Below are 23005 nucleotides of genomic sequence, written 5' to 3'. Positions count from 1 at the left end.
GCCACTTCTCTGTCTTTTCTGGACATAGTTCTTCTTATAAAATTGTTTTTCGTGTACTCAGTTGTGAGTAAAAACCTTCACTATATCTCCTATTTTTCTTCATGGGGGGGGTCCCAGATTCTGCACCTGAAATGTAGTAGCTGAAATACAGTTGGTTGATTCTGTCCATTAGCTCTTAAAAATGTTTAATTTAATTACTGTGCAATAACCTCTGAACCTTTTCATTGTTTGAAGCTGATCATTAGCAGAGTCTCCAGCCTATTGGAAGATGGTTAGCAATGCTTTCTGGTTCAATTAGCTGTATCCCTGGGGTTTAAGCTGAACACCTTTTATTAAAAAAAGATTTAGTTTTTGAAAAGTGGTTGTCTGGTTTGTTACCTTTCTGGTAACTGGATAGATCTCACTTGATTTGGAATCATAATACTTCTGTGAAAGTCATCTATTCTGTATTTTAGGATAGTGTCTTGGTCACTAGCTCACCCGGCTGCACTGGGGGCAGGAGTATGCCAGTGCTCAGAGCTTTTAAAAATATACCATAATACAGCATATTCCATAGTAAATCTGAGTTGATAGGCAAGCACCATTCCCCAGTTGAGTTAGGTTTGGATTTTTCTTCAGATGCCAGCTGAAGCAGTTATTTCTATTTTTGTATAATATTTTCCATTACATACCCTTGACCTGGGATGCTGTTTCATAGCACAATAACTAGGTAACTACAGGCAGAGGAACCACCTGCATTTTAAAACTAAAGATTATTTCTGTTATAGAAGAATGTGATCCCATTGAGAGCAGTCAGCTTTGTAAGGGCTTCTGCCATCATTGTTAGCTACACTACAATGCTAATTTAGGTGGCAAAGTCATTAAAAAATAGGAGATACTTACATTCAGAAAAAAAAATCTGTAACTTTCACTGTCAAGTATCATTGCTTAAGAAGGAATTTTACTGGAATGCATGCACAAGATATTCCTCTTCAAACAAGAGCTCCAAAAAGCTTCCATTTAAATCTCGCTTGTACATGTATAAGACAAGGGTTGGGGATAACCAGATAGTAGTGTGGGAATTATGATGGGATCTCACTTCTCCATGGTCCTCAGTGTCACAAAAGAAATGGAGCAGCATGTTAGGGGCATGGTGCTGTGTTCTGCTAGGCCATATCTAGGAGAGGGATTTGGGATAAGGGGCAGAGAGATTGGACAAGAGGGAATAGCTTCCTGCTGCCAGAGGGCAGGTACAGATAGGATATTAGGAAGGAATCCTTGGTGTGAGAGTAGGGGTCCCTGGCACAGGTTTCCCAGTGAAGCTGGGTCCCCTGGATCCCTGGAAGTGTCCAAGGCCAGGTTGGATGGAGGTTGGAGCAACCTGGGATAGTGGAAGGTGTCCCTGCACATGGAAGGGGTGGACCTGGCTGAGCTTTAAAGTTTCTTCCAACCCAAACCATTATAGGATTCTGTGAGCTACACTTCTAAGACAAAATGCACCTTGCTTTCCTTTGAAAGCAGTCAGAGTAAAGTGGTAGCAAAGAATTTTGCTCTTTTTGAGTCTAAACAGGGTAATGAAAATTCCTGTGTTCTCTTCTGCCTTGGAGAGAGCATACATCTGCCCCATGACAATTCCTACAGTGCTGCTTAATAGTAGAAAGTAACTTTGTGCAGACTGAATGACAGCCCAACAAAATGCTGTAAGTATTGCCTTTTTGTGAAGAATTTAAGTGCCTTGTGATAAGTCAGAAAGTGAACTTTGTGGGCAGTCAGCAAAAGGAAGTGTCAGTGGTTTCATTGTTCATACCCAGAAGAAAAGCTTGAGCTGGTTTAGTATGCTTCTCATTCTTGCCAGACATGTAAAGTCTCACAGTCTAGTTTTTTATTTGATGGAGACAACCTAAATGATACAAACAAGGTAGAAGAGCCCTTTTTTTACCCTATTCCAAGGTAGGACAGACTACTCTGCTGTGAGAATAGCTGTATTTGAGATATCCTGATGTGGAGCTCAAGGAGGGAAATCCAGGAAGCTGGCAGGAGTTCACATGCCAGCTTGTTCAACTTAGGAGGTTTGAGTTGTCAAGTGCATTGACAAAATGAAAAGCTCTACAAGTTAATCTTAGTGTGAAGGCTTAGTACACTACAAAAGGAGATTCCTTTTTTCATTTGTTACAAGTCTTCTTCAATGCCAAGAAAATAATTTTTAAAAAAAGTCAAAGGGGAAAAGTCTGGTAACAGTGACAGATGTTGAAGTTTCATTGATGTTTGATACAGTCAGTTTTCTTTCTCCTGTCTTTGCTTTTCTCTTTAACCCACTTGTTGTTTATTTCTGTTACTTTTTCTCCCTTTTCCCTGTCCCTCCTTCCTGCATGGGGACTCAACAGAAAATGTAATAAATTAATTATGTGCTGAAGTGCTTTTACTTAGAATAGGAAGGGTTGAAAAGACTGTGTTCACTTAACCCATATGAATCTGACTGATTACAGTATGGTAATGCTTTATGTCATGGCTCCTGTTGGGTATGAGGCTGAGTACTAGTATGATGCATTTCAATTAAAATTTTGGTGATTACTGGAGAAAACAGATTCCCTTCCAGACACACGGATGCCAGATTTGCTCACCATAGAGATATTACCAGCTAATAGCTTTATTAGTAATAATTACCTTTGCACTGCCTTTGTTACTCAATATTTTACAATGGAAAAGGGCACACTGACCTTTCACTCCTTTCTTAAAGGCACAGGACCTGAATGTGATTGAGGAAGTGATCCGAATGATGCTGGAGATCATCAACTCCTGCCTGACCAACTCCCTCCATCACAACCCCAACCTGGTGTATGCTCTGCTCTACAAGCGCGATCTGTTCGAGCAGTTTCGGACTCACCCCTCCTTCCAGGACATCATGCAAAATATAGACCTGGTGAGTGATACCTGACTTCAGAGATGGTTACACTTGGTTATGTAAGCTCTTCTTACTCTTGAGAGGTGGAAAATATTTATCACATCTTACCAGTTTGTTTTAAAACGTTGAATTTTTCTTGTCTGTTTTTTGGGCCTGCACATGCCTTCTGGGCAGCATAGAAACACTGAGTGGTTTGGGTTGGAAGGGACCTTAAACCTCATTTAGTTCCAACCCTCTAATTTCTTCAACAGCCCTTTCCCACATCTTTAACTCAAGAGAATCAGAGGGATTTTGAGATGCCTCTGGTAAGGAATTCCCAAGCTGTGACACATCTTTCACCCCCCAAAAAGTGAGAACAATGTCAGCTTCTTTTGACTGCCCCTTGTTAGAAACCTACCTTTCAGGGGAGCAAAAGCTAATTTTCATCATCAAACAATCCTTTCTCTTACTCCTCTCACCAGCCTATTATGGGGAATTAATTTTAAATAACTGAAGAGCAGGCATTCAGCTGTCTTATTCCGTGTCTGTATCTGAATATGTGTTGTTTCCACCTGCCAAGTGTTTTCTTCACAGCAGCCTTCCCCTTGCATAGGGAAACATTTTAGAAGAAAACAGAACAAAATAGCTGTGGATAAGAAGCTGTTACCAGTGTGTCTCTCTGTGGAGTATGACTTAGGGAAACAGTTGTTAATTATTTCTGCATCTGATAGTAGTTTTAATGTTCATATAGAGAGCCTGAGCTTTTGCTAGAAAATTTGAAGCATTACAAATTTTTTTCTGTCCTCTAGTCAATATTTGCAGAGCTGAGCAATGTTTGAAGCCACACTATGACCACTGGGTGCAAAATACTGGAAGGGAGGGCTGAGCAGGGTACTAGGTCTCTGAATGCAGTGAATAACATATTATTGTGGCTAATAATCTACAGAGTTTTTGGTTTGATCTGCTTTTAGTTACAGGAGATTGACAGATATCTGATTGACAATAAAGGAAAATTATTTGAAATGTTGAACTGAAATCCTGCTCTGTACCTATTCCTTCATCTTCTGTTCTCTCTTCACACTTTCTGGTCATGCAGTTTGGGGAGTGGAGAACTTGAAGCTCAAAACACTCCAGACTTTCAGCAGCTGCAGACTACAGGCAGCATGATACTGTCTGGATGATTAGAACAAGATGTCTTCAAGTTGTGTAAAGAGGATATGGTGCACTGAAGATAACAGTTGTCTACATTCCTGACTGAGATAGGGACCTTCTCTGGTTGCTTACCCACATCCAGGATAACTGATGGTGGCCAGACCCTTCTGCTTGCAGCCCTGTGCCTCCCACAGACAGCAGCATGTCCTTTCCTTTGTAACAGTTAAATGTAGGTTTTCCTCAACAATTTAAACAATTCCTCCCCAAAACTATTTAATATTGGGTTACAGCATAATGCCAGTTACATTCAGAAACTATTTAAAGCTTTCCAAGGGAGCATGTTGAATTTTTAAATAGCTCCTTTGTTAGAGAAGTGGGGACGTCAAAAAAAGAAATTTTTAAAATTTTTTTTTTTTTAAATGTACCTGTCACCATCTGGCAAGTGGTAAGAGCTGTCAGGCTTGTAGATCTGAATAAAAGATGAGATTCATCTGACTCCTTGTCTACCCTGTCACGTCCTGCACTTCATACACAGTACTGGCAGCACCATACAGAACCAGTCTTTGTCGTGTGTGCTACAGCCAGAATGTTCTAACTGGTCTTGCTGTCCCTTGAAACAGTGGCAAATCATGTCAGTTTTATTGTACACATTGCAGGGAGCTTCTCTGGGAGCCATGTGGGCAGGATCTGAGAAGAACCAAAATGAGTTTCTGTCCCCAACAGCTTACCAGGCTTTTCTCTGCAGTGGTGGAGCTGGGAGCTCCATCCTCACAGCTGTATGGGACACTGTGGATGTCTGAAATGTAGCTGTGCTCTGAAAGGAGTCAGAAAAAAATAGTAAAAGATTTGGCTCAATAAATTTCTGAAGTGTATGTTGCTGAAAGCTGGGAGGATATACTCATGGGGAGGATCTCCCTATTCTTGACCTGCTCTTATATTCTTATTTCAGCATCCATCCCAGCCTGTTTTCAGATAGAATAGTGAGCTGGCCAGGCTTTTCCTGTGACCAAGGCTGGATATTCAGTAGAGGATGGATCCACCAACTTCCTGTATACTGGGGGGCTGTGTTGGCTTTCAGGCTGTTGTGATCAATTAAATTTTGTGGCCTGATTTGTGTAAATTGTAAATAGAAATGGTAAATGTTGCAACTTTTGGTAATGTAAAAGTGGTCAAGAAAAATTACCTTTCTGAAGCTCCCCAAGTATGTCTGCAGGGGCTCTGCTACATCCTGACTCCCTCTCTTGGTACTTTCTCTGGTCATAAACAGCAATGTTTGGATTATCTGTACCCATGCTGCAGTGGAACCAGGAGTGTAATTTGTGACTATGGCATGTAGTAACAGGACAAGGGGCAATGGTTTCCCACTGCCAAAGGGCAGGGATAGATGGGACTTTGGGAAGGAATTCTTGGCTGGGAGGGTGGTGAGGCCCTGGCACAAGGTACCCACAGAGGTTGTGGCTGGCCCATCCCTGGAAATGTTCCAGACCAGGTTGGATGGGGCTTGCAGTAAACTGGTCTAGGAAAAGGTGCATTGGGATTGGGCTAAATGGCCTTTGAAGGTTCCTTCCAGCCCACATCATTCTGGAATTCTGTGATTCCAATCATCACATAGCTCTAGGCCTGCTACACACTGTGTCATTCTGACATCCTTCTGCTCCAGCAAATTCTGCCCACCAGCTGATGAAAGGTTCTCTGACTATAAACTGTAGTCCATATTTATATTTCATAGAGAAATACTAACAGACAGTGTGATAATGTTTAATGCTGCAGAAATCAGACCAAAATACAGAGCATGTAAAATCTGTAATGAGTTTTGGACACCAGAACAGTTGCCAGTTTGCCTTGTCAAGAATGTATAAAATAGATATGACATGTAAAGACTTAAATGCTTATTATTTTTACTCAGTTGGACATAATGTACTCATCAACCAAAAGGAAGCATGGAAGAGGTGAAAAGGCTAAAAATTTGAAGAAGAATTAATTGGAGAGTGTACTCGGGACGTAATAATGAGTAGTTGATGGTGCAAATAGAAAAAGGCATCTGCTGTAATTCTGTGTGTGTATACAAGCAAAGAATAACCCAGAGAGTCCTCTAAGCCTAATCACGCTGGTGACATCTTAGTTGGATTACTCTTGGTTTAGAATCTCAGAACCATTTAGATTGAAAAAAAACTTTCAATACCATTGAGTCCACCATTCCTCAGCACTGCCCAGGCTGCCACTGTCCCATGTCCCCAGGTGCCAAAGCCATACAGCTTTTAAACTCTTCCACAGATTGGGGACTCCACCACTGCCCTGGGAAGCTGTTCCAGAGCTGACAAGCCTTTCCATGGAGGAATTTTCCTGAATATCCAACCTGAGCCTCCTTTTTCCTGGCTCAGCCCCTTTCCAGCTCGCTCAGCCTCTCCTGGGGCTCCAGCCCCTTCCCAGCTCCGTTCCCTGCCCTGGACACGCTCCAGCCCCTCGGTGTCTCTGCTGTCCTGAGGGCCCAGAGCTGTCCCCAGCCCTGGAGGTGCCTCAGCAGTGCCAGCACAGGGGACAGGCCCTGCCCTGGGACTGTGTCCCAGCCTGGCTGGGACAGCCCAAGGCCATTGCCCACCTGGGCACACCTGTGCTCATACTCAGCTGGCACCATGAAAGAGATTCCTAGTAGAAATAAGAGCTGTACAAAACAGAACCTCTGAAGGTGCTGATTTGTTAAAGTGGTATGGTATTTTTCAAATAAAATGCTGCTTTGAAGGGAAATGGAATAATCTCTTTGACATACTTGTGGGTTCACAGGAAACACTTTTCCGAGGTTAGGAATAATGAAGCACTGTGGTAGGTTTTCAGAGACTTCCGCATTGGAGACCTCTGGGGTTTGGCAACATGGCACTGGGGCGGGGGATAGACCAGCATAAGCATAGGTAGATGTGGGGATACCTCTGCAGCCACACCAGGGCTCAGACCAGAGCAGGAATTGCCCGGGTTACCTTCAGTACAGACCTAGCCACATTAGCTCTGGGCTGTTTCTCAGGATTTGGACCATTCAGTTTACTGTGGAGATGCATATAATCTCTGTGTGCTTCATCACTGAGGCAAAAATAGGTGAATGTATAAGGGTCGTCAGTATAGCAACCACTTTTTATTGAAAACTACTTATTTGCCTCTGTGTTTTTATGAATAATCTAAAAATCACCATTGCCAGCTGATTGGGAGCATATGGGAACCATTAATGCTGTACAGAAGAAACTGAAATCAAAATACCTTCTGCTTCCTATTACTGTACCTTGCATTTTAGAAAACCATTTTAGTAGGGGATAGTGCATCTTGCTTATCTAAAATGGGATATTCTTCTTCTGAATGGTGCACAAAGAGGAATGCTGTGGTTCCTCTTCTGGCCTTGTGCAGAAATATTTCATCAGGGAGCTGTCTATATGCCTCCACTTCAGAGGTGGTCTGTAATTTGGTCAGCCGCTTCAGATATGTCAGGAATTTGGTGGAGACTCTTCACTTATCATTCCTAAAGATGTGTTTGGTTCATGGCCACGGCGAGAACTCCTTGGCTTTCACTGCTCTCATATTTCCTACAAGCGAGCAACTGATGCCAGGTGGTAGAACAGGCCTAACTAGGAGCTGCTAGAATTTTGTTTGCAAAATACTCTGACAGACATCAGGAGGTTGGGAGCAACGGCTTAGTGATGCAAAGGATTAAATTGATGCAATTTCCTACAAGAAATTTAATTCTTCAAAGACATTTCCCTACTAGATTTTAAAATCAATCAAGTGGTCTTCACTATGACATAGCAACCCCTGTTGTAAGACCTTCAGGACTTAAGAACTAAGTTTTTATGGCTTTCCTTAAAATTAGAAAAACCCTGATCCTGCTGATTACCAGAGCCTGGATAAATACTCTAAGGTTTTGGTGGGTTTGGGTTGGGGTTTTGTTGGTTGTTGTTTGTTTGCTTTGGAGGGACTCTTTTTGCCAGGTTTTTTTTTCCCTCACTGTTACACTCTAGGAGTGGAGAGCAGAATACCTGGAAAAGCTCATGTGTCCTTGAACATGCTCCTCATTTCAAGGTGGTTCTGAAAAATACAGTACTTCAGGTTTGCTGATTAACCTCTTGTGTTTCACCTGTTATTGAATCACATGAAGCTGTTTCACCCTTCTTAAATCAGCGAGGGTTGGCTTTGCCTCTCATTGGCTCCAGCTATGACTACTGTGTACCAAATGTATCTGTGATTTATGTTTCCCCATGGAAGCTACTTAGTTGAAGTGCTAATCCTGTGGTACTTTTCAGCGAGAGGTTTGTTTTCTCCTTTTCTTCTCCATTCGGTGTGCCATCAATACACCATATTACTCTCCCAGTGGTGAACGTGGCTGGAAATAAAATTCTCAAAGTGTTTCCTTCAATCAGTTTCAAAGGGAAACAAAATTGATAAAAACAGTTTCAAAACTTACTCATTTTTTGCCAAGTGATTTTTTTCTTCTGTCTTTCAGAACTGACCTTTGCAGTTGCAGGCAGAGGAGGCAGCAACGTGTTGTACTGTTATTTTTAGCTGGAGGAGAAGGAGAGGAGTTGTCATGTTGATTAGGCAGCAGCACTGCCTGGGCTGCCGCAGGCCTCACAGCACTTCAGCATCTGCTGATAAATTCGAAGTGGAGAAAACATTTTGCCCTTGATAGCTCTGCTGTTGGCATGCTGTAAAGGGAAGTATTTTGTTACTTCAGCCTTGCAGCCCAATTGAAAACAATAGTTGGGTGAAATAACTGACACTGTGGTTGTTCCCTCCCAATCTCAAAAATAATCTCCAAAACCGAAAATATTGCCTTTAAATGAAAAAATGTTCCTAAATCATTCTAATCTTGTAGTACTTTTAATCTTTGGCAATACCTTCAAAGTTTACCGTTTAGAAAACAAAAGGAGATAGTATGATTTTCTCATGGAAAATTGATCTCTAGGAAGAAATTCTCACTGCGGGAGTGGGCAGGCCCTGGCACAGGTTTCCCAGAGCAGCTGTGGCTGTGCCTGGGTCCCTGAAGGTGTCCAAGGCCAGGCTGGATGGGGCTGGGAGCACCCTGGGGTAGTGGAAGGTGTCCCTGCCTATGGGAGGGATAGCCACTGGACAACCTTTAAAGTCCCTTCCCAACCAAAGTATCCCACGAGTCTATGATTAAAACCAGTTTTGGAAATCAATACAGAAAACTACATAGTTTTTGTATAGAAGTATTGATGGTATTTTAATAGAAACCCTGGCAAGGCCCAGGTGGAGCTGGAGGTGGACAAACCAGATCCTCTGTGCCCATTGTACCGCAGGTCTGGGTACCTTAGGATAGACTAAGGTAGAGCCAGGATTAGACTGCACAGGGCAAGGCTCTCTATGCATTTTATCTGGACAGGGATCAGATATTCCTGATGAAGGATTGTCTAATCCTGGATTAGATGTGCCTTTTAATCTCTAATAATATGGAAGCCAGAGTGGAGGGAGAGCTCTTAGAATGGGTTATGTGTCTTCAAGGAGAGGCCTCTTAGTGCTCAGCATGACTAGGAAGAGAGTAATTCACCACAACCTACTTACTTTTACCTTACTCTTCTTTTTAAGAAGTCTTTGCAGTTGTTTTCTTAGATCAGTTGGCCAAATAATTAAGAAGAAAATTAATTTTCAGGAAGACATCATCTCTCAGCCTTGTTTATTTGCCCTAAGATTTGGGGTTTTTCTATTCATACAGTCATATGCTTAGCTGGTTTTAAAACATGTTCTAAAACCTGAAACTCATTTAATGCTAGTCATCCAGTTTATTTTTTCTGGTTCATTTTACTTTCAATGGGACAAGGAGAAATCTGTTAATTTTCATTTTTATTTTAAATTCACTTCTGTTGCTTAAGTGTAGAAGATAATTAAAGCTCTTTCAAGGGAAAAGGGTACTCTTCCTTAATATGATGTTGAGCTTTTATATTTTTATATCTGACTAGATTAGTAGGAAAAGTGTTAGACCCTCTGCTACAGAGGTAGGAGCTTGGGCATGAGGGACATAATACTGGATGCTTTTTGGTTTTATTCCTGATTTGGAGCTATTAAGAAAATGCCTTCTGTAGGATCTCCTCTGTATAGTTAATCTTTTATTTTTCTTTTTGCTTTTCTGTTTTGTTACTTCACTGGGATACTTGTGGGTACCTCACTGTCTCATTGGGGTATTGCACTCTCAGGGTCCAAAAGGGAGGTACTTCGTTTCTGTTTTGTTTGAAGTAGTAAGGCAAATAACTCCTAGAGATAAGTGCCATTATTAAAGTAGGTATTTTTAATTTTAGCCATCAACTACACATCAAAAATAGCCATTCTGAGTTCTCTAAAATGCTGACATAGCCTGAAAATACTGGAAGCCTGTCTTGCTTTTGTTCTTTTGAAATATAACCCGAAGAAGATTAGTACCTTTACCACAAAAACATAAGTCTTTCAAAAACATGTTAAGATTGAAGGGTTTGACTTCCCAAAATAGGAAATGTCAGAATTCAGGGAGTATCTGTGAGCTTCATTCAGTTTTTTTACGTGTTTGCATTATGATAGTATTTTATCCTTTTGGTTAAAAGCTAAACATTAAGTTTTGCTTTTGTTGTGGTTTAGCAGAACTTGAGCTAACAAGGCAGTGCCACTGGGATGGATTCTCTGCAGGAGCCTGCCCTTGGCAAGGATGGGTTTCACCGGTGATTACTGACAACAGAGGGGTGTTGAATGCCGGAAGCTGCTTTTTTCTTTTAAAGTCTGTGGGCAACTTGCTTGTTCCTCTGTGAACTGTGTATCCTTCACCAGCAATTTGTCCCAAACTCTTTGCCAAAACCGTGTCAGCCTCACTCTGAGGTCCTTACGCTCTTTGCACAAGCTGTTTCTTGCTGTTTTACTCTGTTATTTCTGGTCCCTCCCTCCTGCTCCTTTGCTTATGAAGTCAGCACATCTTCCTGCTCCTTTTTTTCTTAGGATCAGAGATCACAGTGCTCCACTAGGTTCTTATCTCTAAGAATGTAAAAGCCTACCTGCAGCATCTGCCAGAGGCAGTGAAATTCTCCCTTTCTGCTCAAGTATGGAGATAATCGTAGGGACAGCACAAAAGATTAAACCTGAATTTTCTCTTGACTGGTTTGTGTACTTCTGTTGTTAGAAACAAAATAAAACAGAGAGAAAAACCAAACCAAACACCACAATCCCATGACAACCCCAAAAAGCAACTTTCAGCAACTGTAGTCTGCTTCTGTCTCATTCACTTGGTGCAAGAGTTTCTAGAGATCCCAGCAAATCTTCCAGCTCAAAACAAGGGCTGGGCTTTCTGTGGGGGAAGTCACAAACAGGAACAACAAATTTGAATCTCACAGTAATCAAGCCATCAGCTGTCTTTGTTTTATGAACAGCAGCTGAGCTGGGAGGCATAATTAGGGTAATGGTTTCTGGCTCCAGCTGTGTCTCACTACAGAACTAAGAGAGCTCGGCAGAGATTTTGTAGTATAATACACTTTTCCCTGCTTCTACTTGGGAGAATTATCGAAGATTACTTGATGGACTGGGACTGTGATTCAGATACAAGTGAACATCAGTATTCTTCCACAGAGGGTGTTGAAAGCTCACAGGATTTTGCAGAACCTGCCATCAGCATTGTGCTTGCCTCCAGCCCAGGGGTAGCCAGGTGCTCTGGTGTAGACAGGCTCTATCAAGTGCCTCTTGTGGTACTTCCAGAGGATTCTAAGCAGGTGTTGAAATTTTTCCCCAGACCCTTTTTGTGTTTTGAGTCTTGGATCCCTTGTGTGACTGAGGAGTTTCCCTGGGATAAGGGATGGGGTTTGCAAAGCATGTTCTTTTTGGATGAAAGGAGCTATAGAAATGGAAGTTTTCTGATGTCCCACATGGATAACTGCCGGTGGGATGTCTGCTTCTGCTGTGACCCACTGAGCTTGGAGAAGGATCAAAGTTAAAGCCTGACCTAACTAAGTTCTAGCTAACAAGGACCAGCTGGGTCACAGAAAAGGGGGTGGAAAGGGAAATATGGGGAAAATTAGCTTGGCTTTACCAGGGGGCTGTCTGGAAGATGACAGGGAATTTGCAGAATTCCGTAGGTCTAGAATCCAGGATGTGGAAGGTATGTGTGGCACTTGGGATGGATACTGGGTGGAAAAGGATCTTGGTGGACTTTCTTCTCACCATCCGCTTGCTGTGGCTTTGAGTGCTACACAGCTCCCAGGAAATGTAGTCTCTCATATTGAGATACTTAATAGTTGTGTTAAAGCCTTTTGTCCAGAAGTCAGTGAATCGATAATGATTTTATTTTATCCTTTACAATGTAAGTAAATTTCTAGATCAAATCATAGAAAGACTAGAAGAACTCAAAAGCCTGAATGGGCAGAATGGACAGAAAGAAATATAGACATATGTCAGTGCACAGTACTTAAAAATGTAAATTTATTAATTCAGCTATGTGTGTTATATTGTAAAATCATCTGTCTGTTAAAAATGACTGCAGGAGGATGCTGAGTGTTGTGCTAATTTGACATTAACAACGTCTCCCTGGCTGTGATACAGGCAATAATGTGATTATTCTTTAAGAAGAGCAGTGGTGCCAAAAAAGAAGATGACAGCTTTGTGTTTAAATTGATCCAAAGATCTCTTCTATTTATTTATGTGCTGTGATGCTTCATTCCAGGTGATCAGCTTTTTCAGCTCCCGATTAGAGCAAGCTGGAGCTGAGCTGTCAGTGGAGCGAGTTCTGGAAATCATCAAGCAAGGAGCTGTTGCTTTGCCCAAAGACAGGCTAAGAGTAAGTGCTCAAGATCTCATCACTTAAAGTATACTGTTCCTATCAATTACACATATATGCCCTTCATATCTGTAACTTCAAAAAATCATCTCTCCTCTCAGTAGTGACTGATAAGTGATTACACTGTCGATTGCCATATGTGTATGTTTTCATTTACTTTCCTAATTTCTGCTAAGTGTTTGGGTGAGTTTTTGTGATTAGTTATTAAATTGAAGTGTATGGAGGAATTAAAATTTGCTGAAGCTAAGGTTTTCTTCGTCGTATCCTGAAGATGCAGGCTCCTCTCTCCATCTGTTGTTTAGTTATACTGTAACCAAACACTGGTAATTCTCTCTTCTGATTAATTTCTTTTTCTGTCTCTAGTGTTCTATTTCTGTTTCTAGTGTTCTAGTGCACCTCTGTCTTGGTCTATATTAAATGCTATAAAGATAAATTTGGAGGGCTTTAGTTAAGGATTACCCAACCTAGTGAAAATCAGTCCAGGACCTGTAAGTCTGGTCAACATGAGGATGAGCTTTCTATATAATCCTGAGCAGTCCCCTTCATTCCTTTCTGAGAACCTCTCAAATCTCTTGAGGGATTTACCAACTTGACAGGTTTTGTGAGGCTAAAATCCATTAATGGCTGTGTGATGTTTAAATACTGCAATAAAGAAATCTGTATAAGTGGGTAAGTAAGCAAATGGTAGCTGTGTGTGTTTTTTAAACACGATGAATCTTGTTTCTCTGTTTTGCCAAGTATATTTTAAATACTGTCTGTTTTCTGCAGAACTATTTTTTTTGCTACTCTGTGATAAGAGTGAGAGCACCATTTCTTTTGTGGTAACTTTAGTAAAATATCCTCTGATAAGGCACACTGAGTCTGTACAGCCAGTGGCAATGGCTGGTAATTTATTTATAAGCTGGTAATTTTAAAACACCCAGTGGGAATTTTCTGGCTGGCTGCATATACTAATGTTTTTCTTTCAGTTCCCTGTGTCCCTGAGATGGTACATCTTCAGTCACTCAGACTGAATTCCTTCAGGAGAGGTCTAGAGTCTGAGTCCTGAGCACCAGTACAGGAATAGCCTGAGTAACACCAGAGCAGTTGTTGGGTCCAAATCCAGCCCTTCGGGTTGTCCTTTCTATGTGGTGATGCTGTGAATGCAGAAGAACACTGTAACTTTGGCTCTTTTTATGACAACTTGTTCTGATGTGCAGATAATTAAAAGCTCTTATGTTTAGGCTACACCCTTCTTGACACAGAGCCATCACCAAATCAACTCACTGCTTAGAAAAAAATGAAGGTTTTCTCAGTTGCTCAGTGTGCCACATTGACTGATATGTCAGGCCACAATTTACAGAAATGCTGTTTCTGGAGTGAAATCACATCAAGTTTCAATTTTCTGCACTAACAATATACAGTATTCAAAGCCACTTAAAGCAACAAACCAGCAGTTTTTGGTGTGTGCCAAGCTTTGTCAGTCCTCACCAAACAGTCAAGTATTTCCAATTTTAAGGATGCTTAGTGTTGCTTGGAGGACTTCCATTTCCTCTGGCACTCTGAGTTTTGGGACAGACTTACAAAGGAAAGCCAGCCTGGCACATCAGTCTTCTATACTGACCACTTACACCTACTGGGTTTTTGTCTTTTTGTTTTCCTTTGGTTTCCTTTTTTTTTTTTTCCCACTTTTTTTTTTCTTTCTTTCTTTTTTGTTTTTTTCTTTTCTTTTCTTTCTTTTTTAATACTTTTGCTGAGCAGCAGTTTGGCCAGAGCAGGTTATTTTTCCATGTAGAAAAGGTGACATTGATCTTGAGATGGGATGTTTGTATATGTATAGGTAGGTATGTATGTATGTATTGTCATGCATCAATCTGTACATGCAAATCACATCCTTCCTTTGCAGAGGTAATGATGAGGAGCAGCACATGTTTCCCTCCTATAGAAATGGCCTTGTGAGTCTTTGTGCCCTCTGTCCATGTGCCTCTCTACTGGGAGTCTCCCTGTTCCTCAGGTCTTCCCACTTAAGTCTGAGGTTTTCAGGGGAAGCTGTTCTAAAGCTCAACAAACTCATATTAAGATCAGACTGAAGATATAGTTACACAATAGCTCTGGCAACTCTGAGGCACTTCAGCTGCTAAGTAAAGGAGAAAGCTTTAATCCTTAGGTCTTTAATGACACTCTCTGGGCAAGTCTGGGTGGGTGGGAGCAGCCCTACCCTCTCTGGCTTTGATGGCACTTTTCAGGGAGCTGTGCAGAGCCACAGGGTCCCCCCTGAGCCTCCTTTTCTCCAGGCTCAGCCCCTTCCCAGCTCCCTCAGCCTCTCCTGGGGCTCCAGCCCCTTCCCAGCTCCATTCCCTGCCCTGGACACGCTCCAGCCCCTTGGAGTCTCTGCTGTCCTGAGGGCCCAGAGCTGTCCCCAGGACCGGGGTAGCTTGTGCTCAGCCAGTTTGGACAATGTCTGGAGGAACTGTGAATCTGTTGCATCTGTGTTGACACAAACTACGTGTAATTCCAATGTGCAAAGCTGTGGTGTTCAATCCCAAGAATATATATATGTGTGTGTGTGTGAGCTTTGCAGTTAATTGCTCACTAATTTTCAAGCCATCCTTGCCTTTTGCCACAGCATACTGAAGTGCTGTAAAGTACAAGAGACCCTGCAGAGATATTATTCCTTCCTCCTAGAAATAACCATCTTCAGCTGAAGCACTCTGGGGGAGGCAGTTGGAAACATGGATAAGATTTGGAAAATGAGGGCTGAGGCAGAGCTTTTACTCAGTCACTTCCCTGCAGCTCAGACAATGATGTTTTTTTCTGGTGTGTACCTAATGTATGCACGGATGTTTTCAAGTGAATGTTTTCAAGTTGCTTATCTTGGCCTTTGTCGAGGAAGTGAGCATTCAAGAGGTGCTACATGTATTCAGGTTCTAAGTCTGTTGCTTAGCCCATAGTTCAAACATGAATCAACATCAACTAAAAATAACAGCACTTAGAGCCACGATCCTCATCTGCATAATGGAGCTTATCAGTTTGGGAGCACACCCTGGTGCTCCTGCTCCCTTCCACTGTGGGAAGCAACACGGGATGCAGAGTGAGCATGGGTGGTAGCAGTAGGTTATGGATAAATGGATAAATATATATATATGTGTGTGTGCGTCTGTGTTAGGAAAGATATCCTGCATTTTCTTAGCAAATAATTGTTGGGAAATGGGAGATCTAACTCAGATTTTCCTTCCAGTCCTGGAGCAGTCTGACTGGAGACAAACAATATAATTAACATTATTTTAAGCATATGCTTTTAGCTGTGTACTGTGGAAGGCCAAGAAAGTCCAAGCTGAGCAATTAGCCTTTTAGAAGACTTCTGCACAAACAGAGAGATAAAGGGCAGGTGCTGAAATCAAGAGCTGGTTATTTCTCCCTCAGTCTGTGGGAGGAGATAAATGAAGTTAATATGCCCGGGATGGAGGCAGAAGCCATGGCGTGGAGATAGAGCTGTCTCCTTCGCAGACGAGCAGCCCACAATCCAGGCTCCCTGCTATATTGCAGAAGCTTATTAAAGGCAATTTAGAGATCATAGTGATAGGTGAAAATTAGCCTCATTCTTTCTTTCTCTTTATTTTTTTGAAAGTTCTCAGGCTGCCTTCCTTCCCGTTGGTGACCTATCTGTACTTTCAGGATTAGGAGAGTGAGAGAAGCAGGACCATGTCTGGAGCCTGTGACTTATCTCAGGATTTCAAGGGGAGTTAGCCAGCAGATAACAACAACTCTTCTGCAATAAGTGGGAAAACTTGTTTCAAATGCCAGCTAGTGACTGGAAGCTGACATTTGGTTTTATGGAATGATCACACTTGGGAGGCCATGTTTAATGCTTTATAAAAGAAAAGTTCCCATTACCTAAGCCACTAAAGATGAGATTTGTTTTTCATGAGCATTTTCTGATCTGCTTGTGTTTTTCCCCCACTCCTTTTCTCCCCATGTCAATGAGTATTTTGTCATCAGTGTGCACTGTGTCAGATGTTCTTTGTGTGCTATGCAGACATGCCATTATGCCATCAACTCTCACGATTTTGATATGGTACAAAATTTAATATTTATTGAAGTGCATTTGAGTTCGATGGGCATTAAAATTTCACATAATATGTAAAAGGAGCAGAGGTAAAAGCCTTCAGTCTCTTGACAGAACAAGTTTCACTTTAGGTGTTAAAAGCACTCCTCATAGGTTTCCCCTTCTATTAACAATGTACTTCCAACTCCATCAGCTTCCATTTGTTTCACTGAAAAAGGCTGCTAATCACTGGGGCACCTGAGCACAGGGGAAGAGTAAATTGTCATCATGGTGATGGCAGATACTGCCTGGGAGGTGGACTAGAGCAGCTTTATATGTCTGGCACATCACCCTGAGGAAGCAGCACCAGAAGTTCAGCTACAAAAAAAATCATAAAAAAGAAATGTTTGTTGAATGAGGTGGCAGTGAATTCAGCAGGGGATGTCAGGCACAGGTGCTTTGGTATAATCACAGATTCATTTAGGTTGGAAAAGCCTTCCAAGACCACCAAGTCCCATCATTTCCCCAGCACTGCCCAGGTCACCACTATCCTATGTCCCCTAGTGCTACATCCACATGGCTTTTAAATCCCTACAGGGATGAGGACTGCAACACTGCCCTTGGCAACAAGGGATTGACAGAGCTTTATGTAAAGAAGTTTTCCGTGATGTCTGCCCTGGCCCTCCCTGTGCCCAGCCTGAGGCCATTCCCTCTGCTCCTGTCCCTGTTCCCTAGAGCACAGCCCGACCCCCCCAGCTGTCCCCTCCTTTCAGGAGCTGTGCAGAGCCACAGGGTCCCCCCTGAGCCTCCTTTTCTCCAGGCTCAGCCCCTTCCCAGCTCCCTCAGCTGCTCCCCATCAGACTTGTGCTCATGGCAAATCAGGAATGGCCATAAAAGAAAGTGCATGTGAAGTCCCCAAAACCAAAGGAACCGAAACGATTTCTTGGCTTGGGTACTGAGCTCTCTTTGGAAGAATTTTCCTGCTTCTGCAGATGCTGCTCCCAGGGAGGAGACATCATCTATTGATCAGTCAGTGATGCCATCACACCTGCCGAGGGACAGGACACGGGCAACCCAGCACAGCACTCCAGGTGGCAAAGGAAATCAGAAGTGTTCCATATATATGCACCTCGTTGATCCAAAGAAACCATCCATTGCCTCATATTTGATTAGAATTGCTCCTGATTACAGGTTTGTTTTCCCCCAAAGTCCTGCTGTCCTTAGTCCAGAGTGTTTGGTATTTGGCCTCCGCAAGATGCTGGATTCAGGATCCAGACCAGTGGTCTTTAATAATAACTCAAATTAAACTTTGGGGCAAATCTGTAATTGCTTTAAAAGCTATTTACAGCTTTGTTGTGTTTGTTTTACTGTTGTAACTCTTTTGCTGCTGTGGAGTTTTTGGTGCAATAGTTCACAAATTAACTCTGTGTGACACCATAAAGGGGTAGGGACAAAGTTACAGAGACCAACAACTCCATTACAGAGTTCTAAGGCACAGCACTAAGCAAGGGAGACAGAAAACTTCCTTAAAAAATACATTCATCCACTTCTTCCTGATATTTATCTTTTTCTTTTTTTTTTCTGGCTCAAAGGTCAAAGTTCTTATTACAGTGGAAGCTGATTGTGTCTAATACATCCTTAGGTCTGACGCTAGGCAGGCGTCTACAACACAGACTTCCTTTTGCTGACCCTCAGCTGCTGTTAACCCTTACTCTGAAGAAGATCAGATTAGTGACAGAAGTGTAAGAAAGTTTTAAACAAAGTGCTTTTTGGGCCTTTCCAGAACACTGACCATATGCTAAGAATAAGAGTATTTATGGATTGTATATTTCCTTTTGACAATTTATACCCTCAATTAAGATGTCAGACTTCCCTGCTTCCGTGAGCTGACCTGTAAGTGATGGACAATAACTCACGTTTCTTTTGAAGGCATTTGTTTTAGAGGTCAGCTTCTCAGAGACCTCGAGTAGAGAAGAATATACTCTGCGTCCCTTGAGAAATATTATTTTGGGTAATCAAAATTCCAGGGAGAAAAAATGATCTTGAAAGTTTTGATGGGCTTTGTGGTCAGAAAATAACTTATCATTGTGAAACTGTGAGCAATCAAAGACATGTCTGCACTCAGCTGACTCTGGCTAATCTTACGGTGGGACTATAAACCTGTCTGTCTGTCTGAGCCAGGGCAAACCCTTATGCAGGTGCTTTTCTATTAATGTAAGCCTTGCTACTTAAATTGGTGAGAATGAGTTGAAACTAGACTGGATGACACCACTTTATAATAAGTATGTCCAAGCAGGAGTTTCTATCATTTAAATCTGTTTAATTAAATGGTGCAAACTGGTGTGTAGGCAAGAGATGTATGTGAAAAATACTATGGAAAAACTGTGATTATTATAGTGCTTGAAGTTAGATACTTGCTGACATAATGCATTGTATGGGAACTCTTGGCTTTGTAGTTTGAAACCTTACAGGAAGAAAATAACGGCATCATCCCAGAAGGGAATGAAAGCTTTGGGGGTTTAGTTCAGAAATAAATACCACCCTCACTTTGAAGCATTAATATGGTAATCCACAGAAATGTGATTTTAGTAGGAAGTAGGGTTCAGTAGCTAGTTAGAATACATAGCATGTTAACAAAAATTATACTCATGTGCCTGGTTGCTTTAACACTGAAAAAGCCAGTGGCCAAAGTAAATTCACTTTGCCATCTGTGGATTCAAAGTCATGGAATCGCAGAATCATTTAGGTCTGAAAAGCCCTCTAAAATAAATTCCCCCAGCGTGGCCATTGCCACCACTAATTCACATCTACATGGCTTTTGAGCATGTAAGTGATCAAAAGTCTTTGAAACATGATGACTCCCGTTGTTCCATGGTTAAAAGTGGATTTTAGCAGTCTTTAGAGAACCTTGTTTGTAGCCACGTGTAATGCAAATAGAGCTGAGGAGTTGGATTAAATACCAACAACACTTCATTTTCAGAAGCATCCTTCAGGTATAATGGAAGGAATCAGTTAACTTAGAGACTTTAATGAAAGAGAAATAAATTCTACTGCAATCCTTAGCAATGCAGTTTGACTTGAAACTTGCTATCCACAAAGCTTATATTCATATTGCTGAGTTCAAGGTGTTTGAAATGTTGGCATAGGCTGGCAGTCATCAAGCATTTATCAAGCATATTTATTTATTTTTCAAAGTTTGGTTTAGTATTTTTATATGAAAAAAAAAACCCTAACATGAACTCTTCATACAGTTACCCATTCCCGCAAGTGTTTGCATGGATTTTAACTGTCATACATGTCAAGATGTGGGTTTCTTTGGTGTGGTGTGAGATGAGTCCCTTTGCATACAAAGTCTGAGTTACAGCTGAGTGTTTTATTTGCTTGAGTGTTGCCAGGCCGAGCAGCAGTGGTGTGCACCGTGGCACTCACAACCTCTCCCTGGCACTCCCAAAGAGAGTTCACTCATGCTGTAACTGACACCATATTTACATGTTACTCTTGAGGCTGTTTGAAAAGGGGGTGTGCTTTCCACCTTTCCCCAGTTGTCTTAAGAGTGTGAAAATTATACAGTATCACATTCTTTAAATTATTTTTGTAGCATTATGGGGAAAGGGACAAAAAAACCCCAAAACACCAAAAACCACCCTTCAAATGATTACAGGAAACTAAAGTTTTCAGATGTGAATGCTCCTGAGAACCCAAACAGGTTTGCTTTTACACGGCAGCTGTCAGTCAATTTTGGGATTAAAACCAGCTTTTTAACTTGAGTTTACTTCAGTGGTTATAAATTCTTTCATGGAGGCGGAGAAAAATAAACAGTAATTTTTGGCATTGTTGACTAGAACAAGAAAAAAACCCAGCTCTTTTATTTTGCTTGTCTGCCTGGCACACAGTTAAAAACATATTAATGCTTTTCTGACACCTCCCTATTGAAGAGTAATATAAACATCACTGCACCATCAACATAGGAAAAAAAGCATTAGCAAACATTTGAATCTCTGATCTTTAAACTGTTTCTCATGTAATATCAGTTTCTTATTGTAAAGCACCCAAAAATCCCTTTGAACAGAAAATTGTAATCATGCTTTCAACTTAGACCATTTGTATAACAGCTTTTCTTCAGAGATGAAGAATAAACTGAGAACTTCAGTTTTGTTTTCTTCCTAGCCACTGAAGCATTCATTTTCATGGGGAAAATCCTGCTGCTGCTGGAAAGTTTTGCTGATGGCTCCAACATTCTCAATGTTGTCAGGCTGTATCTTCATGCTTAGGAGATGGTACCAGGCATGCTTCAAGCAGGACACCAGGCCGGCCCCAAGGCTGTGTGTGTCCCATGGCAGGGGGTGTGTGGTTCACAGTGACTGGAGTAGTTAGGAGGAAGGAGGGACTCTGTTTCATGTTCCCCTGCCCTCTCCCTCATCTCCCTGGCTGCTGCTTTGTGGGGATTGCATTGGTTGCATTGTAGCTCAGAAAGTGGTGCCACGGTCTGCAGTATGATGAGGATCTCGTGCCATGAGAGCTGTATGTGACCTGAGCAGCAAAACTGTGTCTGTGAGCTCCTGACCTTCAGCCATCTCAGCTGGAGTGGATTGAGAGAAGCAGCTCAAGGAGCAATGGGATGGAGGTAGAGCTTTGTTACCAGGTGCACAGTCAGCTCAAAGAAGCTGGGAGTTACCCACATCAAATCCATCAGCTTTTGCTCACTCTTGTCCTGAATAGGCTGCCTTTGGTCACCCTTCTTGGTGAATAATTTCTGTTACACAGGTTACAATTCAAATAAGACACTGATGTCTGAATCCTTTCAATGTACTTTTACTGTTTGTTGTAAGTTTAAGTTAGATACTGGGAAGAAATTCTTGGCTGTGAGGCTGGTGAGGCCCTGGCACGGGTTGCCAGAAGCTGTGGCTGCCCCTGGATCCCTGGAATTGTCCAAGGCCAGGCTGGATGGAGCTTGGAGCATCTTGGGACAGTGAAAGGTGTCCCAGCCCTTGGCAGAGAGTTGGAACAGAATGAGCTTTAAGATCCCTTGCAACTCAAACGGTTCTGCAATTCTATTATAGAAATACTAATCCTTCTGCGCTGGGCTTTGCTTCTGTCAGCCAGCCTGTGGCACTCGATACCTGCAGTGTTATCCTCCACTTTAATGCCACATCCTGAAGAGAGCAGGAAGACTTTTTCTTGCTGCAGTGTTCCTTGCTTGTTATGCAGTGCTGTGCACAGAGTCATCACAGGCTCTGGTAGAAGCATAGCAGCAGGCCAAAAAGGATCAAGGATACTTTGAAGGCAGCAGAGCTGTGAATTTCAAAATGCTCTTAAGAGTAGCAAATCTTTTTTGTATCTCCTTCAGGTATTCCCACCGCTTTTCTCATTTGAGGTTTAAAGCATGCATTAATTAATGCGAGGTAAAGTCAGGGAAGGAGCGGCAGGAACGGGGAGTTTGTTTGGTCTACATGTGGGTGTTATGTCTGAAACAGTGTTCTGGTGTTCCTCCAAGGCCATGTACCTTGTTTGCAAACCTGTGCAGATAGAGAATGTAGAGAACTGTCATTCTTTTATGCTGTTAGCTTGTGTTTGTCACAGCCATGAGCAGAAAGCACCCAGCAAGATCCCAGCAAAGGAATGAGTAGTGATGCTGTGATAAAGGACAAATTCAACCAAGTGTCTGGCATTTATTTTGGGAACAAAAAAGAATTTATCCTGGGCTTTCCAAAGAACTAGAACATGCAGTAAAACTGGATTCAGACACATTGAGAACAAGCATAATATTTATATAAAGATATATAATAATATATCTATAAATATATAATATCTTTAGTTTCCCCACCTTCTCCTTTATTATTTTGTTTTTCATTGGTGGGATATTGTGCATCCCAGTAAACTCCAAACCCACAGTACTTTCTCCCTGTCACCGAGACATCTGGTTGTGCTGGGGGAGCTAATCAATTGCAGACATAGTTGCTATTATAAGCCTGCAAGCCACTTGAAAACTTACCCAGGATTTTGGTAATGAAGGCCCTGAAGTTATTATTTGAGCTTTTTCTTTGTTTTTTGGTTTTTTGTTTTTTTTTTTGTCCTTTTAACTTCCCTTCAGGGGTCATCAGACTGGCAGTATTTTTATTCTTTTTTACAAGCTCAAATTTTAGACTTTTGAAAGTTCAGTTCTGTGTATGTCAAGCTACTTGAATTTCCT

The 23005-nt window shown here is 41.8% G+C and overlaps 1 protein-coding gene across 5 annotated transcripts in view; it reads left to right on the top strand.

The window, feature by feature from the left end:
• The window catches only part of DYM (dymeclin), a 176105-nt gene extending 163272 nt beyond the window's left edge, over window positions 1-12833 (top strand). For all 5 annotated transcript variants that reach the window (XM_050986711.1, XM_050986710.1, XM_050986708.1 and 2 more), the window contains 2 exons: window positions 2717-2899; window positions 12678-12833. In XM_050986711.1, the coding sequence (XP_050842668.1) occupies window positions 2717-2899; window positions 12678-12818 (324 nt within the window). In that variant the 3' untranslated portion in view covers window positions 12819-12833. The remainder of the gene's footprint in view (window positions 1-2716; window positions 2900-12677) is intronic.
• Window positions 12834-23005: the final 10172 nt, after the last annotated feature.

The sequence above is a fragment of the Serinus canaria genome, chromosome Z (genome assembly GCF_022539315.1).
Source record: "Serinus canaria isolate serCan28SL12 chromosome Z, serCan2020, whole genome shotgun sequence".
In the NCBI taxonomy this organism is placed as follows: domain Eukaryota; kingdom Metazoa; phylum Chordata; class Aves; order Passeriformes; family Fringillidae; genus Serinus; species Serinus canaria.
This window is presented reverse-complemented; position numbering and strand designations above follow the sequence as displayed.